At 37.3% G+C, this 23,126-nt stretch overlaps 1 protein-coding gene across 2 annotated transcripts; it reads right to left on the bottom strand.

The window, feature by feature from the left end:
• Positions 1–1,039: 1,039 nt before the first annotated feature.
• On the bottom strand, positions 1,040–22,199 carry LOC127414442 (N-alpha-acetyltransferase 35, NatC auxiliary subunit-like). 2 transcript variants are annotated; one of them, XM_051652461.1, is made up of 23 exons: positions 22,138–22,199; positions 18,813–18,941; positions 17,566–17,599; positions 17,328–17,442; positions 15,019–15,093; positions 14,762–14,929; positions 13,076–13,142; positions 12,688–12,731; positions 12,559–12,609; positions 12,370–12,453; positions 12,138–12,252; positions 11,660–11,838; positions 9,831–9,890; positions 9,549–9,655; positions 8,987–9,053; positions 8,803–8,901; positions 6,301–6,479; positions 5,507–5,643; positions 5,353–5,420; positions 5,070–5,210; positions 4,860–4,982; positions 3,608–3,688; positions 1,040–1,339 (listed from the first exon to the last, which is right to left on the bottom strand). In XM_051652461.1, exons 2-23 carry the CDS (start codon positions 18,931–18,933, stop codon positions 1,280–1,282), a joined length of 2,175 nt encoding a protein of 724 aa, XP_051508421.1. In that variant the 5' UTR covers positions 18,934–18,941; positions 22,138–22,199; the 3' UTR covers positions 1,040–1,279. The 2 variants fall into 2 exon arrangements, with proteins under 2 accessions (XP_051508421.1, XP_051508422.1); XM_051652462.1 differs by lacking the exon at positions 22,138–22,199 and having other exon boundaries at positions 18,811–18,865.
• Between the last annotated feature and the right edge of the window lie 927 nt (positions 22,200–23,126).

Genomic DNA, 23,126 nt, shown 5'->3' with positions numbered 1-23,126 from the left:
ATCCATTACACTGCATTCAAGGGCAATTTACTCACAAATTTAATCTGTTCTTGTTACATTAATTAGGCCCATACCTTTTTTGCATGCTCATTGTTAATGAACCTACATTCTTATTTATTCAAACATTCCATAAAAAAAAAAAAATGTTGTTTAACTTGTATCACTTTATTTTCAGCATAAGAGAATTCCAGCCTCTTAATCCTTTTAAGCTCTGAGAGTGTTTTTAAAGATCCAAAGAGTGTCCAAAAGCCTCTCCAAACAAATAAAACATAATAATTGTACATAAGAACTAATTACACATGCAAACACAAAGGCTAAAGGTATGCATAGCATGAAGACATGATTTTAGTAGTGAGATTTCACAGAATGAGTTTCATTCTGTGCCATTTGAGTCATCATCAAGTCTGTGTCATGTACTTGGCACCATCTCCTGGTGGCCTTCTGTAAGTCACCAATCGCATGTCTTCCTGCCCATATATGGATGACTTTTTGCACTGATCTGAACCCAATCCGATTGGTTTAACATTCCATGATGCTACATCATTTCTGATGACATCATCTGATCCAAGAAAGCTTACATGTTTTCAGCCAGATTGCAAGATACCAGATATCCAGATGCTGTGTGCACTGTGCACATTGTGTAGATTATCTAATGATCTATGCATCCGATTATGTTGTGTGTGAGATTTTATGTTCTGTTTATATTTCGTGAAGTTATACATATATTTTTGTATGCGAGTAAAACAAATAGGCTGGTTGTATTCTACTCTTTGAGAGCTTTCCAACAACATGACACATGGGTATTTGATCAGTTTGATATTTTTACTGATTACAAAAATATGTACAGTGCAAAGCTTTTCATAAATTATCAAAGCAGAACACTTCTGATTTGTCTGCAAATTTCAAAGCACTTGTTCAGTTTTGGTCATAATGCCTACATACATTGTAAAGTAGAGCTTATAAGCTTTCAAACAATACCTATTTTGTGTTGGTCAAGACTGAATTTCTTAATATTTTGACAATTTATTTTTTTTCCACAAAAAAAAAAAAAAGAAAAAAGAGACTTTTAATAAAAATACATTTACGATTTAATGTCTGTGGCCTTAATGTCAAATCTTTAAAGAGAAGAACATGATCCTGTTGCTAACTGTTCAAACCACTGAATGTGTCTGTGTTCAACTGTACCATTACAGTTATGAATATTAATTGATTCAGATGCCATCATGAGGGTTAATGTTTCAATGAGAGGAGTTCTGAAACACTGGAAACAGGGTTGATCTCAAATTATCTTGACTATGGGGAAGTATTTGTGTGCAGAGAAGTCGAATTCAGGAAGAGCCTGAAAGGAAGAAGCCAGAGGATGCAGTGAGTTTCAAATTTCTCATCTATACAAAATTACTTGTATAAAGGAATGTTCTAGGTTCAATAAAGTTAGGGAGTGTTTACCCAAAAATGAAAATTCTGTCATTATTTTCTCACATTCATGTCGTTCCAAACTAGAGGTTGACCAATAGTGGATTTTGCCGATATGATAAGGTGGTGGAAAAGGCTGATAACCGATTAATCGGACAATAGTTTAAAATAAATGTATTGAATATTTTTTTTTTCTCCCCAATTTGGAATGCCCAATTCCCAATGAGCTCTAAATCCTTGTGGTGGCGTAGTGACTCTTCAATCCGGGTGGTGGAGGACGAATCTCATTTGCGTCCGAGACCGACAATCTGCGCATCTTATCACGTGGCTTGTTGAGCGCATTACCACGGAGACAGCAAGTATGGAGGCTTCATGCTATTCCCTGCAACATCCGTGTGCAACTCACCATGCGCCCCACTGAGAGTGAGAACCACACATTATAGCGACCACGAGGTGGTTACCCCCATGTGACTCTACCCTCCCTAGCAACCGGGCCAATTTGGTTGCTTAGGAGACCTGGCTGGAATCACTCAGCACGCCCTGGATTCAAACTTACGACTCAGGGGTGGTAGTCAGCGTCTTTACTAAATTTTCTGAAAAAAAAAATCTTAGTCTTTTTTTACTGTGACGGGCACAGGTATAGAGGCTGCAATAGTCCAAAATGATTAAAATCCCAGATGCTTGTTTGTTGTGCAACCAAAATTACGACAGTAACCAGAAACAAAGTGAAGATTTGGTGTATAACGCTGGAATTTTAATTATAAACAAGCCCAAAACACAACGGGGACTCTTATTTTGAAATGTTTGAGCTTTCAGCTCACAAAAACACAAAGGAAACAAAACATGCACTCTTACTATCTTTTACAATGTAATCACTATAAAGTAAACATTGTATTTTGGGCTGATAAATGCTGTATGATCAGCAATTCAACAATAGTAGATCATCAGCGATCGCTTGTCAATTGTTATGTCTTTTTTATAACATTTCGCATTAATAATCATAAATTAGTCCATAAACAGTGATGGTTACAGAGTCTTTGCTCTGTTTCAATGCTCTATGTGTAAATATTCGCCAAATTAAGCTTTTTGTCGCCTATATATTCACCAGATGAAGGGTTTTGGCCACAGAGGACCATGGAAGAAATAATAATAATAATTAAAAAAAATATATCTGCATTGATTTTTCACGATAACCGATAGTTCCAATAAGCAACTATCGGCACCGATTAATCGGTGAAACCTATATATCGGTCGACCTCTATATCAAACCCATTTAACTTTCTTTCCTCTTTAGAACACAAAAGGAGATGTGAGGCAGAATGTTAGCCTCAGTCACCATTCACTTTCATTGCATCTTGTTTCTGTACAATGACTATCTCCTTTTGTGTTCCATAGAGGAAAGATATGGGTAATATGGGTTAGTAACAATAGGAGGATAGGTAAATGATGAGAGAATCTTCATTTTTGGGTTAACTGTCCCTTTAAGCTCAGTCGACAGCATCGGTTCATTACTACAGACTATAGTTTAGACTCAAATTGTCCGTACAGACATACAGTAATTAACTTACAATGGAAGCAAGGTTTTGAGAGCAGAAATATGCAGCTATTTTCAATAAGAGCTTATATTTATTTTCACACAAAATGTTGTTATTTGAGTTTTAAAGTTGTCTAAATCCACTTTTTTTCTCAATGTTATCATTACATCCTCATGTAAACATATGTTTCCATCTTGTGAATACTTGAATGTTTATGCTGGTACAATACATTGTCCCATAGACTTCTACTGTAGGTGCATTACTGTAAACATGATTTTGGTTTGGAGTCAAAATGATTGCATTTAAATTAATAACTTGAACTGAACCACAAATATTTTGGTAACACTTTACAATAAGGTTCCATTTGTTATCATCATTAGCTAACATGAACTAACAATGAATAATACTTATTAAGCATTTATTAATCTTAGTTAATGTTAATTTCAACATACGGTAATACATTTTTAAAATCCAAAACTTTTATTTGTTAACATTAGTTAATATGAACTAACAATGAACAACTGTATTTTTATTAACTAACATCAACAAAGAATAATAAATGATGGAAAAACTTATTGTTAATTGTTAATGTTAACGAATGAAACCTTGTTGTAAAGTGTTACCAATATTTCTATATATAATAATGAAACATCTTGTACCTTGGTCTCCTTCTTGTGTCCTCCAGCTAGTAGTTTCATTACAACAATATTGGGTTTGGCCACTTTAAGGATGCGATTAACCTACAACATGATACAAACCAACAATCACCGCTAGTCACTTCCTTGGATGATAATAATAATGAACAATTGTTATCATTGAAATAACGAGTCACTATTCGTGTAAAGCTAAAATGGCTTATGGGAGCAAGGGAGACTCAGTGAGCAATGATTTCTGGGTATATTTCTGAAAATCTTACATAAGGAACAGAATTGTGAGATGGACTTTTCACACTTGAATTTGTTAATCAAGAGTCATTTTCTTCATCAACACCCAAGTGCTCCACCTAGGGGTGAAGCCTAGTAGCAGCAAGTGAAGATAATGCATTGGCACTCTACTGCTTTTTCTGCAATGTCAGGATGTACAATTTTAACCACTGAAATTTAAGAGGCAAAGTGAAACATAATGGACCGAATATTACCTGTCAAATCATAAAGATTAAAACAAAAAACCGACCCACTTTATATTGTCTTTGACTGCTATGTACATACGCATTTAATACAATGTAATAACTATGTACGTACATGTTGTTGCATTGTACTTGCATTTAATAACATCTGTAGTTACATTGTTAACTTTACCCCTAAACCTAACCCAACCCTTACCCAAAGCCCTAACCCTACTCTTAAACCTACCCATACCTCAACCTTAGAAAATGTGCATTTTTGAGAATGTAGTTACACAATAAATACATTGAACTGTATGCATTTTAATGTTAGTACATAGTAAAGACACCCAATATAAAATGGGACCAAAAACAGAATATTTTGGAAATGAACTTGGAAGGTGAATATTTATTATTGAATTTTTTATTACTAAATTTGCGCAAAATTTCAATTGAAATATTCAGTTTAAATGTGAATAAAAATGCAAGCACTGTTAATGCAATGCGTTTATTCTTCAGTTAGTGCAATTCAGTGTGCTTTTTTGTTTCAAAGACATTTGTCACCAATATAATTCCATATGTAACCTAATCCGGGGTTATCTTGTTCTACGTTTTATAATGTGCATACTTTACCCAGGCTTCGTAATTAATCAGAGTATTCTCGTTTCAAGATTTCACACTTACACTGTACACAGTGTTGGCTGTCATTGTTAAAATGTTGCTTAGCACGGAATCTAAAAAGATGATAACCCAGGGTTAAGTATAATGTGAAAAGTCCTAGAGTAATATAAAGATGGTTTTAAATGCACCTCTGCGTCAGGGCTGGTGACGTTTTCAAGTATGAGTTTGGCCTGCTGGAAATGTTTACTGGCTGCCATATAGAGATCCGCTGAGCGAGGAGGAGGATTGTACTTCTTCAGATCGGACATTTCCTACATGAACACACAGTTTAATCTAATGTTTGCAGTAAAACAGCATAGGAAAAACATCACCTTCACGAAGTGTGTAAACAGTCGTACCTTAAACTGAATATAGTGCACTGGTGGAGGTGTGACGACACTGTTAAACGGGGCGAATCGATGCTCGTAGCGAACCTGCTCACTGTCCAGCTCAAACTGAGGCTTACGCACCTTTCTGTCCATATCCAATGCTATCATAGTCTGCAGACACAAAGAGATAGAGGTCATTTATCAAAAATCTCAAAAGAGACATATATCGTCAGCCCATACATCGGTCTATCACTACATAAAACATCTTAACATCTAAGCATACTCTAAGTGAGTGCATTTCAAGAGACTTTACCTTGTACATGCCAGCACACATGTTCTGGTACGCTTGGCTCATAGTGATCTCTTTACTCAGAGGACGAGCTGAAACAACAGAACAACACATCACAACCCTACAGAGCAATGTAGATCATTTTTAAATGTTTGAATGAATGGCAGTCTGTATGAACCTTTCTTCTTTTTCTTGCTCTTTTTGTTGCTTCGTGCTTTGAGCTGCTCCTCCAGGATTCTCTCCTCTGCCATCTGAGAGCTGTCTGCTCGACTCAATGTGGACATCAGCCATGCATACAGGAACTCGGACAGATACCTGTTTATACGTGGAGAGAGTGACAGACATATCATGAATATAACATTAAATCAGGATCAGAAATTAAGGTAGGCTCAGGGGAAAAAGGACATCAAAAATGGTTATTGGTTAAATAGAAGTAAACAAACTTTTAAATGGCTAGAAAAAACATGCCCTCATAAAGGTAAAAACTGCCCCTGAAAATCAAATCTCATCCCTGCCCAGTTGGCGGCAATATGCACGGAGAATGCAAATCGCAAAAACAAAAGAAGAACCATTAGGAGAGAAGAGGGCTTAGGAAGGCTGTTTGAAAGTGGATATTTATAGTAAAAAAAATAACCAAATATTGATCTGTTTCTCACCCACACCTACCATATCGCTTCTGAAGACATGGATTTAACCCCTGGAGTCGTATAGATTTTTTTCAGCTGCTTTTATATATGCTTTTTGGAGTTTCAAAGTTCTGGCCACCATTCACTTGCATTGTATGAACCTACAGAGCTGAGATATTCTTCTAAAAATCTTTGTTTGTGTTCAGCAGAAGGATGTCATACATTTGTAAGCTGAAAAGTGCAACAACGTGGTGCTATCAAAACATTGATCTGTTTTGTTTGAGCGTTGCGTCAAGTCCGGCACAGCACTATTTGCTCACATGCACTTAACATGAATTTGCCTTACCAGTAGACATAATAATACTCGTGCATGCTGTAGAGCTCCAGCTCAAAGCCACTGAGCAGGTACTGGATCATGATTCTCAGGTTGTGATAAAGGATCCAGGTGCCCAGACAAGCTAAGTGCTGCCGTTGCGGTTCCAGCTTCATAAGCAGACCGTGTAGAGTAGCGTCCACTTTCTCAGCCTACAGTGCACAACAACAAACACATACAATGAAGCATTACGACTGACTTAAACACAACACAGCAAAGCCAGCGGAATCAAACTTGTCCAAAAGCTTATAGACCTCATGAGATAGTTTGACAAGAACAGTTTTCTTTCCAGTGTTGATGCATTTTCAATAGAGCGCAATAGTCTTGTTGTGAAAAGAAATCCCATTCATTTATTTCAAAGGGGAATTACTTGTTAATGACAACTTTTAAAGACAGACCTACCGTGAGCTCTGAGGTTGTTTACTGATGGTAGGCGCTTCTTTCGAAGCTATCCGATCGAGTTATTTGAAATTTACACATTTGCATTTTTAAAAAAGCACATTAAATAGTGGAATTTGTGGTGAATAACTACACTACCCATGATCTTGAAGTGAAAAATTCATCAATTAGAGAATCATGGCAAACAAAATGCACCAAAAGAGCTCTGCAGCGAACACTTCCACGAAGCAACCGATTCAATATCCCTACACTCTCAAACTACTTACAGTGGCAAGAAAAAATATGTGAACCCTTTGGAATTACCTGCATTTATGTATAAATTTGTCTTAAAATCTGGTTTGATCTTCATCTAAGTTACAATAATGAAGAAACACAATCTGTTTTAACTAATAACACACAAATTATTGTATTGTTCTTGTACATACTGAATACACCATACAAAAATTCACAGCGTAGGTTGGAAAAAGTATGTGAATGATGTCAACAAAAGCTAATTAGAGTCAGGAGTTGGAAAACCTTGCATCCAATTAATGACACTAGATTGGAGGTGTGGGTTAGAGCTACTTTGACTTATAAAAAGCACTCAAACATTTTAAGTTTGCTATTCACAAGAAGCATCTGTTGACTTGGACCATGCCTTGCAAAAAAGAGAGCTCTGAAGACCTTCGATCAAGAATACTTGCTTTGCATAAAGCTGGAAAGGGTAACAAAGTTATCTCGAAGAACTTAGATATTCATCTGTCCACAGTTACAAACTGTCTATAAATGGAGATGATTTAGTACTGTGGTTACTCTCCCTAGAAGTGGCCGTCCAGCCAAGATGACTCAAAGGGCACACCGCAGAATGCTCAATGAGGTAAAAAAAAAAAAGAACCCTAGAGTGACAGCTAAAGACTTGAAGGAATCATTGGAACTGGTTAACATCTCTGTTCATGTGTCTACTATACGGAAAATATTAAACAGGCATGGTGTCTATGGCAGGACACCACGAAGGAAGCTGCTGCTTTCCAGCAAAAATATTGCTGTGCACCTGAAATTTGCAAAAGACAACCACAACACTACTCAGGAAATGTTTTGTGGACTGATGAAACTAGAGCTGAATTGTTTGGGAAGGACACGCAGAACTACATATGGCGTAAAAGGGCACCACATGCCAACATGACAACATCATCACAACGGTGAAGTATGGTGAAAGGAGCATCATGACTTGGGGCTGCTTTGCTGCTTCAGGGCTGGAACCACTTAACATCATTGAGGGAAAAATTAATTCCCAAGTTTATCAAGATATCCTACAGGATAATGTCAGGGTGGCTGTGCACCAGCTGAAGTTCAGTAGAAGTTGGGTGATGCAGCAGGACAATGACCCTAAACATCAAAGTAAATCCACTACAGAATGGCTTCAAAAAAAGAAAATCCTCCTTTTGGAGTGGCTCAGTCAGAGCCCAGACCTTAACCCAATAGAGATGCTGTGGAATGACCTCAAGAGAGCCGTTCACATCAGACATCCTGAGAATATGGCTGAACTGAAGCAGTTCTGCAAGGAAGAATGGTCCTAAATTTCTTCTGAACATTGTGCAGGTCTAATCCACAGATACTGGAAAGGCTTGGCTGAAGTTATCGCTGCCAAAGGAGGATTGACAAGTTTTTAAATCCAAGGGTTCATTTATTTTTTCCACATCACTATGAATGATTAATGGATTGTGTTCAATGAATACATGACAGATTATAATTGTTTGTGTGTTGTTAGCCTAAGTGCATTGTGTTTTTCTATACTTAATTAATGCTGAAAAACAGCTAATTTCAATTTTCCTGCCACTGTATATATTTGTATGTATCTGAATATTTTTGCTATAAAGGGTTACATCAGCAGAAAAGAAAAGTCATTTTAGAGGCAGATAACATTATTGTATTTTAAAGAAAGATTCTGAAAACTTTTCTGTGGAATAACGTGCTCTTAATAATTCATGCACAATAAGACCAGGGACATTCATTAAGTAAAAAGGATCAATTTTGATTTCATGTTTAGTTTAATCAAGCAAAACAACAGATGCCACACACACACACACACATACACACCTCATCCTGAAGAGTGGCGAACTCCTCCAGTATGTGCCCCAGTTTGTCTCTCTGTCGTGCTCGGTTGTGCCCGTGAATTTGAATGAGGCTGCAGAAAGGCTGTAACACATAAAAAAAAACCTCTTATTCCATCAACTCATTATAACATAATATTATAACATGTCAAACTAAGTGAATCACAAACCCGTGTGCAGTGCGTAACAAAGGAGTCAATGTAATCTTTGGCCTGATGGTTATTATTCAAACTGCATCTGTGGAGAAAAAGAACAGCACTTAATATGTTTTGTGACTCCAGGATTAGAGTTTAGAATATAACATAATTCAAGACATCTGTAAAAATGTATAATGTATAAGCAATTAACTGGTAATTGCGTTAAAACCTTTGATGTTATGGAGGGCATTCAAATGCCTATTAAAGGTGAAGTGTGTCATTTTGATAAAAAAAAACTTTCTCCTTTTGTATCTTATTATGCAGAGACAACTATAAACCATTTTCAGTTTGATTTCCCCCCCAAAGTGTAAAATCTGTGGTGCTTTCAAACACTGACTGTCTGAGCATCCTGACATAGCAACATTAGCTCAACCAATTTGGGGCAGAACTATCTGTTTGCCGAGGGGGAGTGTTCAGGAAAACAGCGTTATTTTTTGCAAGTCCGCTTGGTGATGCTAGTGTCTTTAACGTGTAGTGCATATGGTGTACAACATTAATTAACAAGTAAATAAAATGAACACAAATTATCACTCACTTTGTGGACAGGACAGGAGGACTGACAAAATATCGCAGAGCATCTTTAATCATATCCTGCATCAGATGAGTCCCGATTACCTTCTTATTGTCAATCAGAAACGTGTTCTACATTAAACACACACACACATTCACAGACGTCCGGTAAGTGTTATGGCATCAACATGTTCATTTATGTAGAGATAACCAAATCATATTATATGTCCAGACCAAAGAGAAGCATTACAACTTGAGGTGGCTACATTGTCCAATGTATCCTTTATAGGGAGAAGATTTCACCCACCTGCAGCAGAGATCTAGACAGCACACATGGAGACTGCTCACTGAACTCACAGAAGAAATCCTGTGTACACAAAAAATGTGTCATTTGTTGCATTTATCCATTAAATATTTTTTTTCAAACTCCCTAAACCAACACCACAATTTCTAACACTAACTGCTAACGCTTTCAAGCAACATCCACCAAACTCAGCACAGACCTTCAGACTCTTCTGGAACAGAGTGGTATATCTTATCTAACTGATCGGACTTACGGTTTTCACACAGGGGACGATCAAAAACCTGAAAAATCCCATAGACTTACAATGACGAAATGCTCAAATGGGCCAATGGAATGCTTGTTAATTCAAAATCCAACTGTAAAAAATTCAAATGCAAACAAACCCAAAAAAGGCCTTTAATCTGCTTTCTCTCTCTGTCTATCCATCCATCCATTTATACTCTTATCTATACTCACCGAACACTTTATTAGGAACAATTACTTATTAATGCGTTTATCTAATCAGCCAATCATGTGGCAGCAGTGCAATGCATAAAATCATGCAAATACGGGTCAGGAGCTTCAGTTAATATTCACATTAACCATCAGAATGTAACTGCTGATCTCCTGGGATTTTCACACATAACAGTCTCTAGAGTTTACTCCGAATGGTGCCCAAAAAAAAAAACATCCAATGAGCGACAGTTCTGTGGACAGAAACACATTGTTGATGAGAGAGGTCAACAAAGAATGGCCAGACTAAACTAGCTAAGCACTTTATTAGGAACACCTGTACACCTACTTACTGTATTTATGCAATATCTAATCAGCCAATTGTGTGGCAGCAGTGCAATGCATAAAATCATTCAGATACGGGTCAGGAGTTTCAGTTAATGTTCACATCAACCAAAAGTATGGGGTAAAATGTGATATCGGTGATTTCAACTGTGGCATGATTTTTGGTGCCAGATGGGCTGGTTTGAGTATTTCTGTAACTGCTGATCTCCTGGGATTTTCACGCACAAAAGTGTCTAGAGTTTACTCAGAATGGTGCCAAAAAAAAAAAAAAACATCCAGTGAGCGGCAGTTCTGCGGATGGAAACGCCTTGTTGATGAGAGAGGTCAACAGAGAACGGCCAGACTGGTTCGAGCTGACAGAAAGGCTACAGTAACTCAGATAACCACTCTGTACAATTGTGGTGAGAAGAATATCATCTCAGAATGCACAACACATCAAACCTTGAGACGGATGGGCTACAACAGCAGAAGTCCACGTCTGGCACTTTATTAGTACAATAGTATTCCTAATGAAGTGCTTAGTGAGTCTGTCTATCTATCTATCTATCTGTTTGTCTTACTATAATGTCTGTCTATCCATTAAATTTGAAACTTTTAAAATGAATTTAAACTTTCAGACAATGCTTTGTAAAGCCAACATCAAAGTTAGTCTTGACAAACTTGACCTATTTCATAAATGCCATAATTGATTGAACATGGTGACTTTTATCAAATTGGTGCTGCTGCTGTTTTAATGCCACTTGAGGCTGTGTGTTGTGACACCATGAATGATTTTAGAAGGGGTTCACTTCTTCTTGTGCCAAATAACACCCCTTACACAGCTCTCTGGAACAACTCATTGGTCAATCATGGTATTCGGTGGCCATATATTTTGTATAATGACCATTAAACTGTATAATGCACAGCTGTCCCCGGCAATCGGTTTCCTACTCAGCTGTTCTTGTTTCTTAAACAATCCAAAAATTCCCAAATCAATATTTCATGTACATTTCTGTGTTTGGCAGGTAGCCATGATAAGTGGGAGGTCAGCCAGTCATTGTAGCAAAATAATTTACCAGGATGCTGTGCAGGTTGGTTATGTTGATGACCTCGCAGACAGTCTTAATGCGCTCAATGAGTTTGCTGAAGTAGTTGACCATCTCCTCTCTCTTGATGATCTTGGCATAGCGGGGGAAAGTGGGCGGAAGCAGGCGCTGGTTAACCAACGGCTCAAACCCCATCATGATTGGGTGATCTGGAAACAGGACGTTTGTGAAACCAACATTTGACATCAAAATGTAAATAGTCATGTGCACAACACTTGCACACATTGGATAAGCCATAAGAATGCCAGATAAGGTGTCTAAATGTGACGCGAAATCAGAGTAATAGGCAAAAATATAATTGTGTCGTTGGTTTATTCTTAAGCCATTTATGACCTTACCCCAATAAAGGAAAGCTGTTTAAGGCATTTACATGACCTCATATTAAGCATACTGGGTGTAATATCATGCATGTCACTGTTGTACAGGTCTTAACTAAGTAGAGTGTTACCTCCTTTGGTTGTGTCGTTCTGTGACTGTATGCCATACTGTATGGTGGAGTGTATGGCGGACAGTAAGTCAGCAGCTTGAGTCATCAGCTTCTGTGCTTCACTCACAGCACTCGTCTGAAATGGCAAATTAACCAATCAGTGATCTGGACAAGAACCAGTCAACACTCCATCTATCAGGTCACTGGTATGTGTATGTTATGTGTCTGATAAGTCATTTCAGTAGTGTAATACCTCTTTTTTAGTAAAGGAGATAAGCGCACTGAGCAGCAGACGAGTGAACTTAACCCGACTGAACAAAGCCAAACACTGCTGATGCTGCGGGGATCATAAAACCAAGACAAAATGTCAGAGAAAACTTCATCCTTCAATAACTTTATCTAATGTAGCTTCTGTTTTAGGGAAAAAATGGTAATGTCTTACATCTAGTTCCACCTCAGGATCACGCTGTTCACCCTGTCGACTGCGTGTACTCTGAGGAAAAAGACAGAGACGTTTATCAAGAGAAGAATTATGCTCAACTGATGAAGGCTTGAGATGAGGTCAGCATACCTTTACTTTCCTCTGAAGTTCATCCTCAACATCCTTCAGCATTCCTGAACAAATCACAATGACAAGACTCAATATTGGTGAAAATGTTTGGGGGGAATCTCAGGCCTGGGTCATATTTCACCTCAAAATCAAAAGAACAAAAATAAGAAAGAAAATATTATATATTGAAATAATACTCATAATACTTATAATGTATTAAAATAATACAATTTATGTTTATAATTAGCTTATTTCTGCATTACAGTGATAAAAAATATATAAATAATCTCACAATGTCAAAAAGTCTTCATGGTCCAAAAAAATAGGAGCAAAATAGAATTTCTAATTTCTATCTTCTCATTTTGTGGTAAAATATGACCTGGACATGTTCTTGATAGAAGGCACTAACCTGTCACTCTCAGATCTGTCACACTGTTTGCCATTTTGAAGCCATATGTCATCGCCTGGAAATCTTCCTGTGATTCAGAAACACATAAATCACTATTTACTGAATCAACCACCAGCAAAATTTTAAATGGCAGATAATACATTACATGTAGTATAATAAAAACAACTGTAGATTTCCATGGTGACCATGACCACATATTTACAGTTGCAATCAAAATTATTCAACCCCCCCTTACCAGCAATTCATTCTGGTGATGTGAATTAAAACAGTAAGTTTTTAATACACATTTGAGTGATTTTGAGAACAAAGAGTTCAGTTTACCCAAATTTTAAAATAAAAAAATAACTAATTCTCTCCAAAAATGTCATGTCAAAAATATTCAGCCCCCAAAGTCAATCATTTGTGGAGCATCCTTTATCCTTAATAACAGCAAATAAATGTTTCAGGTAATTTTTACACATTTCTCATGAGCAAAAGCTTCCAGCTCATTGACATTCTTTGGTTTCTGTGCTGCCACTGCTTCCTTGAAATCCCAACAAAGGTTTGCAATGGGATTTTAACGATGGACTGAAAGGGCCATTTAAGGACATTCCACGACCTATCCCTGAACCAGATTTTGGAGAACTTGGATGTATTCTTAGTGTTATTGTCTTGCTGGAAAGTCCAGTGATCACCAAGCTTCAATTTACTCACTGAAGGCATCACATTTTTCATGCCAAAATGGCCTGATACCTGAAAGAATCAATTGTGTCAGTCACATAGTCAGGATAGTCATTTCCTGCAGCCGCAAAACACCCCCATAACAGGACTGACCCACCTCCATGCTTGACTGTGGGGATGGTGTCGTTCTTGTCATCACCTTGTCATCTTACTCCAGATGTACTGCTGACCCATGGGTCTAAAACTCATTTTCAGTTTAGTGTCATACGTCTATAAAACCTTCTTCCAGGACTCCACAGGTCTTTCCTACTTCTTTCCTATTACTTCTTGAATATTCAAGTCAACATTTCCCTTGGTGAAGTTTTGCTTTCTTCCACACCCCAAGAAGGTTGCTGTTGTACCATAATTACAAAATGTATGAATGGTGCTGCCAGATTTGTCTGTTGGAAATTGAAGTGCCTTGGAAATGTACTTTTAGCCATGACCTTTCTTGTGTAATGAAATAATCTCCTCTATTAGCTTTTGAGACAGCTTATTTTTAATTGCATTTTTTGCATAGAAATACATTTTTGCTTACAACGCTAAACTTAAATTTTAAAACTTAAATAAGTGCCATTGCAGATTGATGATTTAATTTTGTTTTAAAACAATTACTTGTGTAGCCTTACATATTTAAGAAACAGCTACATGCAGTAGGGGTTGAATAATTATGACATGGCTGTATTTAAAAAAAAATCCTGCTATTTAGAAATATTAGGTTATATATTCACACCATGACTTTGAATGTGTCACTCAACTGATATAGATATAAAGTTGAAAAATTCTGGATCATCAGAAAAGCTTACCTTTGTAAATCCTTACTGTCTTTGGGGGGTTGAATAATTTCGATTGCAACTGTACTAAAATTGTTTAGATGAGCCACTTTCAGTGAGTCACTTTTGTTCATATTTGTCCATCTTCAGTAATCACACCAGATACCATAATACAACAACATTAACGGGCCAACAGTCAGACGAGGTGTCTTGCCTCTTCAAACACAGCGGCTTTGTTGACTTTTTCACGGGCGATATCACAGATTTTAAGGATGCCCAGAGCGAAGGCTTTGAGAGCGGGATCTTGTATCAGATCAGGATTATGAACATACAGACAGGTAAACACAGTCTGAGCAAGAGAATGCCCCTCCAGCCATGTGATCTGAGACAGATAAACACAACAGAGTGAGAGAACATTCAATACAGCTTCATGAGACACAATCGAGTGACGGTAAATTACATGATACTCACCAGACAACAGAAACAAGTGTCCATGATGCCGACTAGCTCAGGTAAACTCAGATCTTTCACTCTTATAGCCTCATCCTTCACAGAGAGAGAGAGAGAGAGAAAGAGAGAGAGAGAGAGAGAGAGATAAGAACAGTGAAGGAAGATAGACAGATAGACAGACAGACAGACAGACAGATATATAGATAGTAGGGGTGTAACAAATATTGTATCATACTGCATCGTATGATACGACGCTCTCGATTCATTAGCATATGTATCGTACGATACATAAATACAGCGGTGTGAAAAGGTGTTTGCCCCCTTCCTGATTTCTTATTTTTTTGCAAGTTTGTCACACTTAAATATTTCAGATCATCAAACAAGTTTAAATATTAGTCAGAGATAACACAAGTAAACACAAAATGCAGTTTTTAAATGAAGATTGTTATTATTAAGGGAAAACAAAATCCAAACCTACATGGCCCTGTGTGAAAAAACTGTTTGCCCCACCTGTTAAAACATAACTTAACTGTGGTTTATCACACCTGAGTTCAATTTCTCTAGCCACACCCAGGCCTGATTACTGCCACACCTGTTCTCAATCAAGAAATCACTTAAATAGGACCTGCCTGACAAATTGAAGTAGACCAAAAGATCTTCAAAAGCTAGACATCATGCCGAGATCCAAAGAAATTCAGGAACAAATGAGAAAGAAAGTAATTGAGATCTATCAGTCTGGAAAAGGTTATAAAGCCATTTCTAAAGCTTTGGGACTCCAGAGAACCACAGTGAGAGCCATTATCCACAAATGGCGAAAACATGGAACAGTGGTGAACCTTCCCAGGAGTGGCCGGCCGACCAAAATTACCCCAAGAGCGCAGCGACGACTCATCCAAGAGGTCACAAAAGACCCCAAAACAACATCCAAAGAACTGCAGGCCTCACTTGCCTCAGTTAAGGTCAGTGTTCATGACTCCACCATAAGAAAGAGACTGGGCAAAAATGGCCTGCATGGCAGAGTTCCAAGACGAAAACCACTGCTGAGCAAAAAGAACATTAAGGCTCGTCTCATTTTTGCCAGAAAACATCTTGATGATCCCCAAGAATTTTGGGAAAATACTCTGTGGACTGACGAGACAAAAGTTTAACTTTTTGGAAGGTGTGTGTCCCCTTACATCTGGCGTAAAAGTAACACTGCATTTCAGAAAAAGAACATCATACCAACAGTAAAATATGGTGGTGGTAGTGTGATGGTCTGGGGCTGTTTTGCTGCTTCAGGACCTGGAAGACTTGCTGTGATAAATGGAACCATGAATTCTGCTGTCTACCAAAAAATCCTGAAGGAGAATGTCTGGCCATCTGTTCGTGACCTCAAGCTGAAGCGAACTTGGGTTCTGCAGCAGGACAATGATCCAAAACACACCAGCAAGTCCACCTCTGAATGGCTGAAGAAAAACAAAATGATGACTTTGGAGTGGCCTAGTCAAAGTCCTGACCTGAATCCTATTGAGATGCTATGGCATGACCTTAAAAAGGCAGTTCATGCTCGAAAACCCTCCAATATGGCTGAATTACAACAATTCTGCAAAGATGAGTGGGCCAAAATTCCTCCACAGCGCTGTAAAAGACTCATTGCAAGTTATCGCAAACGCTTGATTGCAGTTGTTGCTGCTAAGGGTGGCCCAACCAGTTATAAGGTTTAGGGGGCAATCACTTTTTCACACAGGGCCATGTAGGTTTGGATTTTGTTTTCCCTTAATAATAACAACCTTCATTTAAAAACTGCATTTTGTGTTTACTTGTGTTATCTTTGACTAATATTTAAACTTGTTTGATGATCTGAAACATTTAAGTGTGACAAACATGCAAAAAAATAAGAAATCAGGAAGGGGGCAAACACTTTTTCACACCACTGTAAATACATAAGTGTGATTAAAACCAAGCAATGCAACACTGAGAGTTAAGAATCAGTCTCCTCTCTGGAGAGGCGACACCGAGCGCTCTCACGAAAACATAGCAACGAGTGTACATGGGCGAGTTGAGAGCTCGAAGATCAATGGTAAACACCAAGTAGATTGTAGCGTTACAGCTTATCGAATTTGCCAAACAACGTTGTCATCTCCCAGTGCTACAGTACATCAAACATGTCATTTTATTTACGCCGACATCACATGTCGAATCATTGAATACATTTAAGCGAACTAATTTTGTGGGCGCCATATTTTATTTTTTGAATAATCGTATCTTGAGGCTTCTGCATCGTATCGTAACATGCCTAATAGATAGATAGACAGACAGACAGATATGAAACCAATATATACAGTTGATACCTTTACAGCTTGTTCAAAATTGAGAACTTTCCGGTTCACTTGGTTTCCGATCATTCCAGCATCCATCTTTGGATCCATCATCTCAATGGCTGACATCGCCTCGAACAGACCAAACCTGCAGGAACATGGGCATTATCTATTCTGTATTACTGCATCAAAAGTGCCTGAAATGCTTGATAAAGCCCTTTATTTCAAGATAAAAAGTCAAAAGGTCGAGGAAGGAGTAAAATGTGCTTACAGTTTGTCATGGAGCAACTCGCCCAGTTTGAGTTCTAAAAAAGAAAACACATTTAATTACATACAAACTACAAATCAACACGTGACTCCAATAGAACATAACTGATAACATCAGGATCAATTTAACAAAAGATTCCTTTACTCAATAACACAAATGTACCATTTTGTATTCTGTTGGTTTATGGCATTGTGCTGTAGTTTATTCATGATGTGGTCAAGCTTGCATGGTAAAGAAAGTTGATTTTAGAACTCTTAGTGACTATAAATGGCAAAACTGACAACAGCAGGGAGAGATCAACCCAAATATTCCTGCAGCCATGCTTCTTTTACTTTCTGAATGCATGTCCACAAAGTAATCAATATTACTCTGCAGCAACTTAAAAAATGTGTACTAAATTAAAAAAAATATATATACAAGACCCAATATCCCATTTATAGTGATAGTGGATCATAAATCAACAATCAAAAAACAATGACTGTAAAATGATGCAAAATGTATGGCTTTATAAAAATCTGCACAAAACCAGTTTAGGGAACTCATGTTGTTACCTCTTTACTGTTTCCTCTTTTTTTTTTTTCAAAGATGTAAGTCTTTCTATGCAAAGTTAACTATAAGATAGCCATTTTTAGGTTGATTTCACAAATATTAAAGCGATATCAAAATATTCCTCTATTTGTTTAAGTGGCCCTTCCAGCCCGACACACCAACAATGGCTCAACCAATAGAGTTTGGGGTGGGGCTATCAGTTTGTTTCCTGGAATCTGTTTGAAAACAGCGATTCTTTATGCAATTACGTTTGGAGATGCCAGTGGCTCTGAAATGACACATTTCAGCTTTAAATAACTGTCAGTTACACAAAAATGGATGTTCTTGTAAGTTGTTTTGGAATGAAAGTAAACATTAGATTTTTTTTTCTCACTGTGTTTCTCAGGGCTTGGTGGAAAACAGCTATTTTGAGAAAAGACTGTCCATTTTCTTTCTCTCCGAGCCAATAATAACTCACAAGAAGAAATGGTTGAGGAGGGTGTAAGCTGTCATTTCACTACGTGTCCATTCAAAGTGACTAACAGTACACTTATTAAAGGGCCAATCTCCCTGAAGTAACCTAGGGTGGAGTGCCATGCTCAAAGGCACAATGGTGATAGTTCATGACTCGCTCTTTGAGGGGATCAAGCCAGCAATGTTTCCATTACCAGTCTGGACCACAACACCAGGATATGTTGTTAGAAAACATCATAGACATACACCTTTACAGGCTCCTTTGAAATCTTGGGTGACGTCCACCCAGTTGGCATTATTTTGCATCTTCTCCGGGATCCCAAGAGCCCACCCTCCCTCATCCTCCTCTATCGATGACTTCATCACCATGGAGATGGCTATGAAACACACAAAAACAAAAATACACTGTCATTAGAAAGAATTTCATTAACAGCTGCCACTAATAGCTTGGAAAGGCACATATTAATGCGAAAAATAATAAGGTGCACCAGCACAGTGAAGGAGACTAGTTATTCATAGTGAATGGTCTCTGGTTGGGCTTGGCGATTAATCCAATTTTATTTTCAATTATGATTTTGGCTTCCAACAATTATGAAAACAAGATAATCGAGATAAAACTTTTATTGTGCCACATTCCGTTTCGCAATGAAACACCCCGGCATTATATCTTTAAATCATCCTTTATTAAAGTTCAAATAAAAAGGAAGCGGGTTATGAAAATAAACTCCGAGACTGGCATTTCTCTGTGCGGTTAGTTGCGTGAAGTGACCGGGGAAGAGATTGAATCTTCTCCCGGCCTACGCAAACTCTGGGGACGCTCATCACTCATGCGCATTTGCTGCTGCTAGATTATAACATGATGGCTCGTGACGTTGTGAATCATAATATATGTGTCACGTTCACTGTGTGTATCTTATCATGAAGAAAATCGGCGATACGCATCTCTATTAAGAAGAGAACGTTTGTTTTTTGTGAGTTAAAGATGGATTGAAGTGAACATAAAGGTGAGAGAGAGTGTAGTCTTACCCCATTATACACTGCAACAAAATATGTTTTTGATTAGTCTTTTTTGGCTAACAACGTACATTTACTTTATGAGCTATACTGCAGAAGAAAAACATTTTAATCAGAGAATGTTGAATACAATATTTAATCAGAGCTCGACATTAACGCATGTCCAGGACAAGTGGATTTTTGAAGGGGCAAATGAAAGAGAATTTTACTTATCCGACTGGACAAGCAGACTGATCAAAACGTCAATAACAAAAAAATAACCGGCTATATTTGTGTTAGCCTAGGCCTGTGTCGCTTATTAGAAAGTTCATATACTTATTCTGCTGTTAAAAGTAATCCAGAGCACGTAATTTTATAATTCGCTAGCGATCTAATAACAGCTGTGCCCTGTTTGATTGACTGGCGGCGTATGTGTGTGTGTGTGCTGAAAATGCTCGCGCTAATGCACCTGAATGTTCAAATACATTTCAAAATTTCGCCAAAATGCCCGTCTTGGTGAGGTATTCATGTAAACACAGAGAGTGATGTCTAAAGTGAACATAAACAGTGGAGAAAAAAGCGGATTTGTATTAAAATGTCGGACTTAGCTAATAGACCTGCTGCCGTCTAGTGTGTCATCATAATAATCAAACAACCAGAACAAGAAAATGAGAAAACACTCACTGCTCTTGACTGGGTAACTTTAGTAGCTTTAAAAAGTATTAATGTATTATAATCATACAGTGAAGACCAGTAGTAGTTTTATGTTGCATTTCATTCTGAATGTTTACTTGAATACTTGAAAAAGCTGTTAAAAACTTTTAAAGTTGTTAAAAAAGCACTGAATTTTCTTCATTTGTTCTATTATTTTTTATCCATTTCTATTCATTGCTGTTTTTATTGTTATTTGTTTATTGACTGTTTACTAGTCTTGAATAATCATTCTTCCATAATTAACATATTAGTTAGTGTTATTATTTGTTGTGGTTTTGAAGCTGGTATTGAGAATCGTCAAATTTCACTACCAACTCCTGAAATTTTGGTATTGTGATAATGTATAGCCTTTATAGTACATGGTAGATCTTACTGCAATAACATGATGAAAAAGTAGATCTCATTCCATAGAAGTGTGAGCACCCCTGCTGTAAATGATGGCGATGGATGCTTTCCTTTATTTGACTACCACACATAACATAAACAGCAGCCATATCACCCTGCAGCTCTTGCCTGGTTGCCCATTATAGCTAAGCAGGGTTGAGCCTAGCCAGTACCAGGATGGGAGACTATACTGTAAAAAGGCACTGTCTTTCGGATGAGACATTAAACTGAGGTGCTGACTCTCTGTGGTCATTAAAAATTCCAGGACACTTCTCGTAAAGAGTAGGGGTGTAACCCTGGTGTCCTGGCCAAATTCAATTATGGCCTCCTAATAATCCCCATCCATGAATTGGCTACATCACTCTACTCTCTCCTCTCCATCAATAGCTGGTGTGTGGTGAGCGTTCTGGTGCACTATGGCTTCCGTTGCATCATCCAGGTGGATGCTGCACACTGGTGGTGGTTGAGGAGAGTCCCCCTATACTATGTAAAGTGCTTTGAGTGCCTAGAAAAGCACTATTTAAATGTAAGGAATTATTATAATAAAATAATTATCATGTGACAATAGCCTCCTCCCCTACCCAGTGGAGTTTACATTTCAATCCACTGTTAAAAAAGTTCAATAAATGCATGATGTTTCCAAAGTCAATGAGTAATCATGTTAAATAATCGTGATCTCAATATTGACCAAAATAATCGTGATTATGATTTTTGCCATAATCAAGCAGCCCTTGTCTCTGGTTACTAAATGAATAAGGCATATTTTGTATCTATCAGATAAAACAATGAATCAATCAAAGTAAGCGATGGGAGGATATCACAAACGAATAAGCCTGACAGGCATTAAAGTGCTGGCCACTTTGACATTAAGTCTTAATGTCTTTGAGTAGCATAATTTTTAAATAGCACAATTCTGTCATCATTTTGGTCTACAATGTCCATAAATACTGTTAGGGTTGGCAGCTCACCAAAAATGTCCAAATTTGGTATCAGTTTAAGCTGAAATTCACAACAGACCCCAGGCTTGGACACTTGGACGGCACACACACACACACACACACACACACACACACACACACACACACACACACACACACACACACACACACAAGACCGCCTCTGTTGGTTCTGCTATCTGGACTCATCTGGATGGTGGACCAGAACTCATGATCTAATACTGCAATCTCCTTTAAGAACAGTACTGGTCGAAAACGATTCAGGTAAGCGTATATCTTGACGATTATGATTAGCTGTTAATTACACTTGTTAGGTCGTGAAAAGGACTATTTAAATGCAGAATCATACAAACTGTGTCAAACTGCACATGCACAATTAGCTAGATGGCATTAGCTATACTCGCTTATCTTTATTATCTCTAAATAGATCCTTAATGCTAAATATATGCTACATTTTTATTTATAACACTTGAAAAAAAAATAGTTATTGACGAAAAGACGTTAAATTAGTAAATATATACAGTACCTTTTGACTGACAGGCTTTCTGTGCTGTAGCAAATATTCAGGACTGCTGCAGCGGGCGCCAGTCAATGACGTCACAATGTGATGTGCATTTTGGGACATGTAGTTCTAAGCTTTGATACACGATATTATAGAAAATAAAAACGGTATGTATAAATATGAATGTGTATTACGTTGTCTGGTAATAATATTATTTATTATAATATTTTTTTTAATTCACCCCTCATCTGAAATTATGTTTAATTTTCTGAATGAAAAAGAAATTAAGTTGTTTGATATCTTTCTTTCTTTCTTTGCTTGTTTATTTATTTATATTTATTTATTTTTATTGTCTATGTTTTTTTATTACTGTATTTGTTTTGTGCAGAGCCTATGGTATGTTAAAGATGCTTTTTTTTTTCCACGTGTAAAAAGGTTTCATGTTCATGTTCAAGCAGATAAATCTGAGTTATATTCGGAGGGCAGAAATTCTCTGATTTCTTACATTATTAAAGTTTCACTCAGTAATTTTTTTCCTCGTTTAAAAAGTTTTACATCTAAAGAAATGAAAAGTAATTTTTAAACCTATGTATAAAATCATGACCACTCATGTGAGATGAAGAGTTCAGTTATATCAGTGACCCTATATAAGCTCTTTTATTCTACATAGAGCAGGGGCACCTCATGGGGGCAACCATGTTAGCGTTGCATGACCAGCAAAATATTACTTGCTTAATCTCAGTAACTGCCATGTTATTAGACACTTTCATTCATTGATTAAATTAATTATGCTTTACTGTGCATAGAGAATTTCTAAAATGGCACTGGTAACTGAAAACTACGGATGAATGGAAAATACATTGATAAAAACTGTAAACATAAATGTTAATCAAATCACAAAAAATGGCCTTTATCAAAATTATAACGGCCTAATAAAACATCTTTATATAATAGAGAAACTCTCTGATAATAACAGACGAACAAAACTATAAAAATCGTTCCAAAACATGAAT

Source organism: Myxocyprinus asiaticus, chromosome 24, assembly GCF_019703515.2.
Source record: "Myxocyprinus asiaticus isolate MX2 ecotype Aquarium Trade chromosome 24, UBuf_Myxa_2, whole genome shotgun sequence".
NCBI lineage: Eukaryota > Metazoa > Chordata > Actinopteri > Cypriniformes > Catostomidae > Myxocyprinus > Myxocyprinus asiaticus.
The sequence above is the reverse complement of the archived record's forward strand: the minus strand, read 5'-3'. Positions and strand labels throughout refer to the sequence as shown.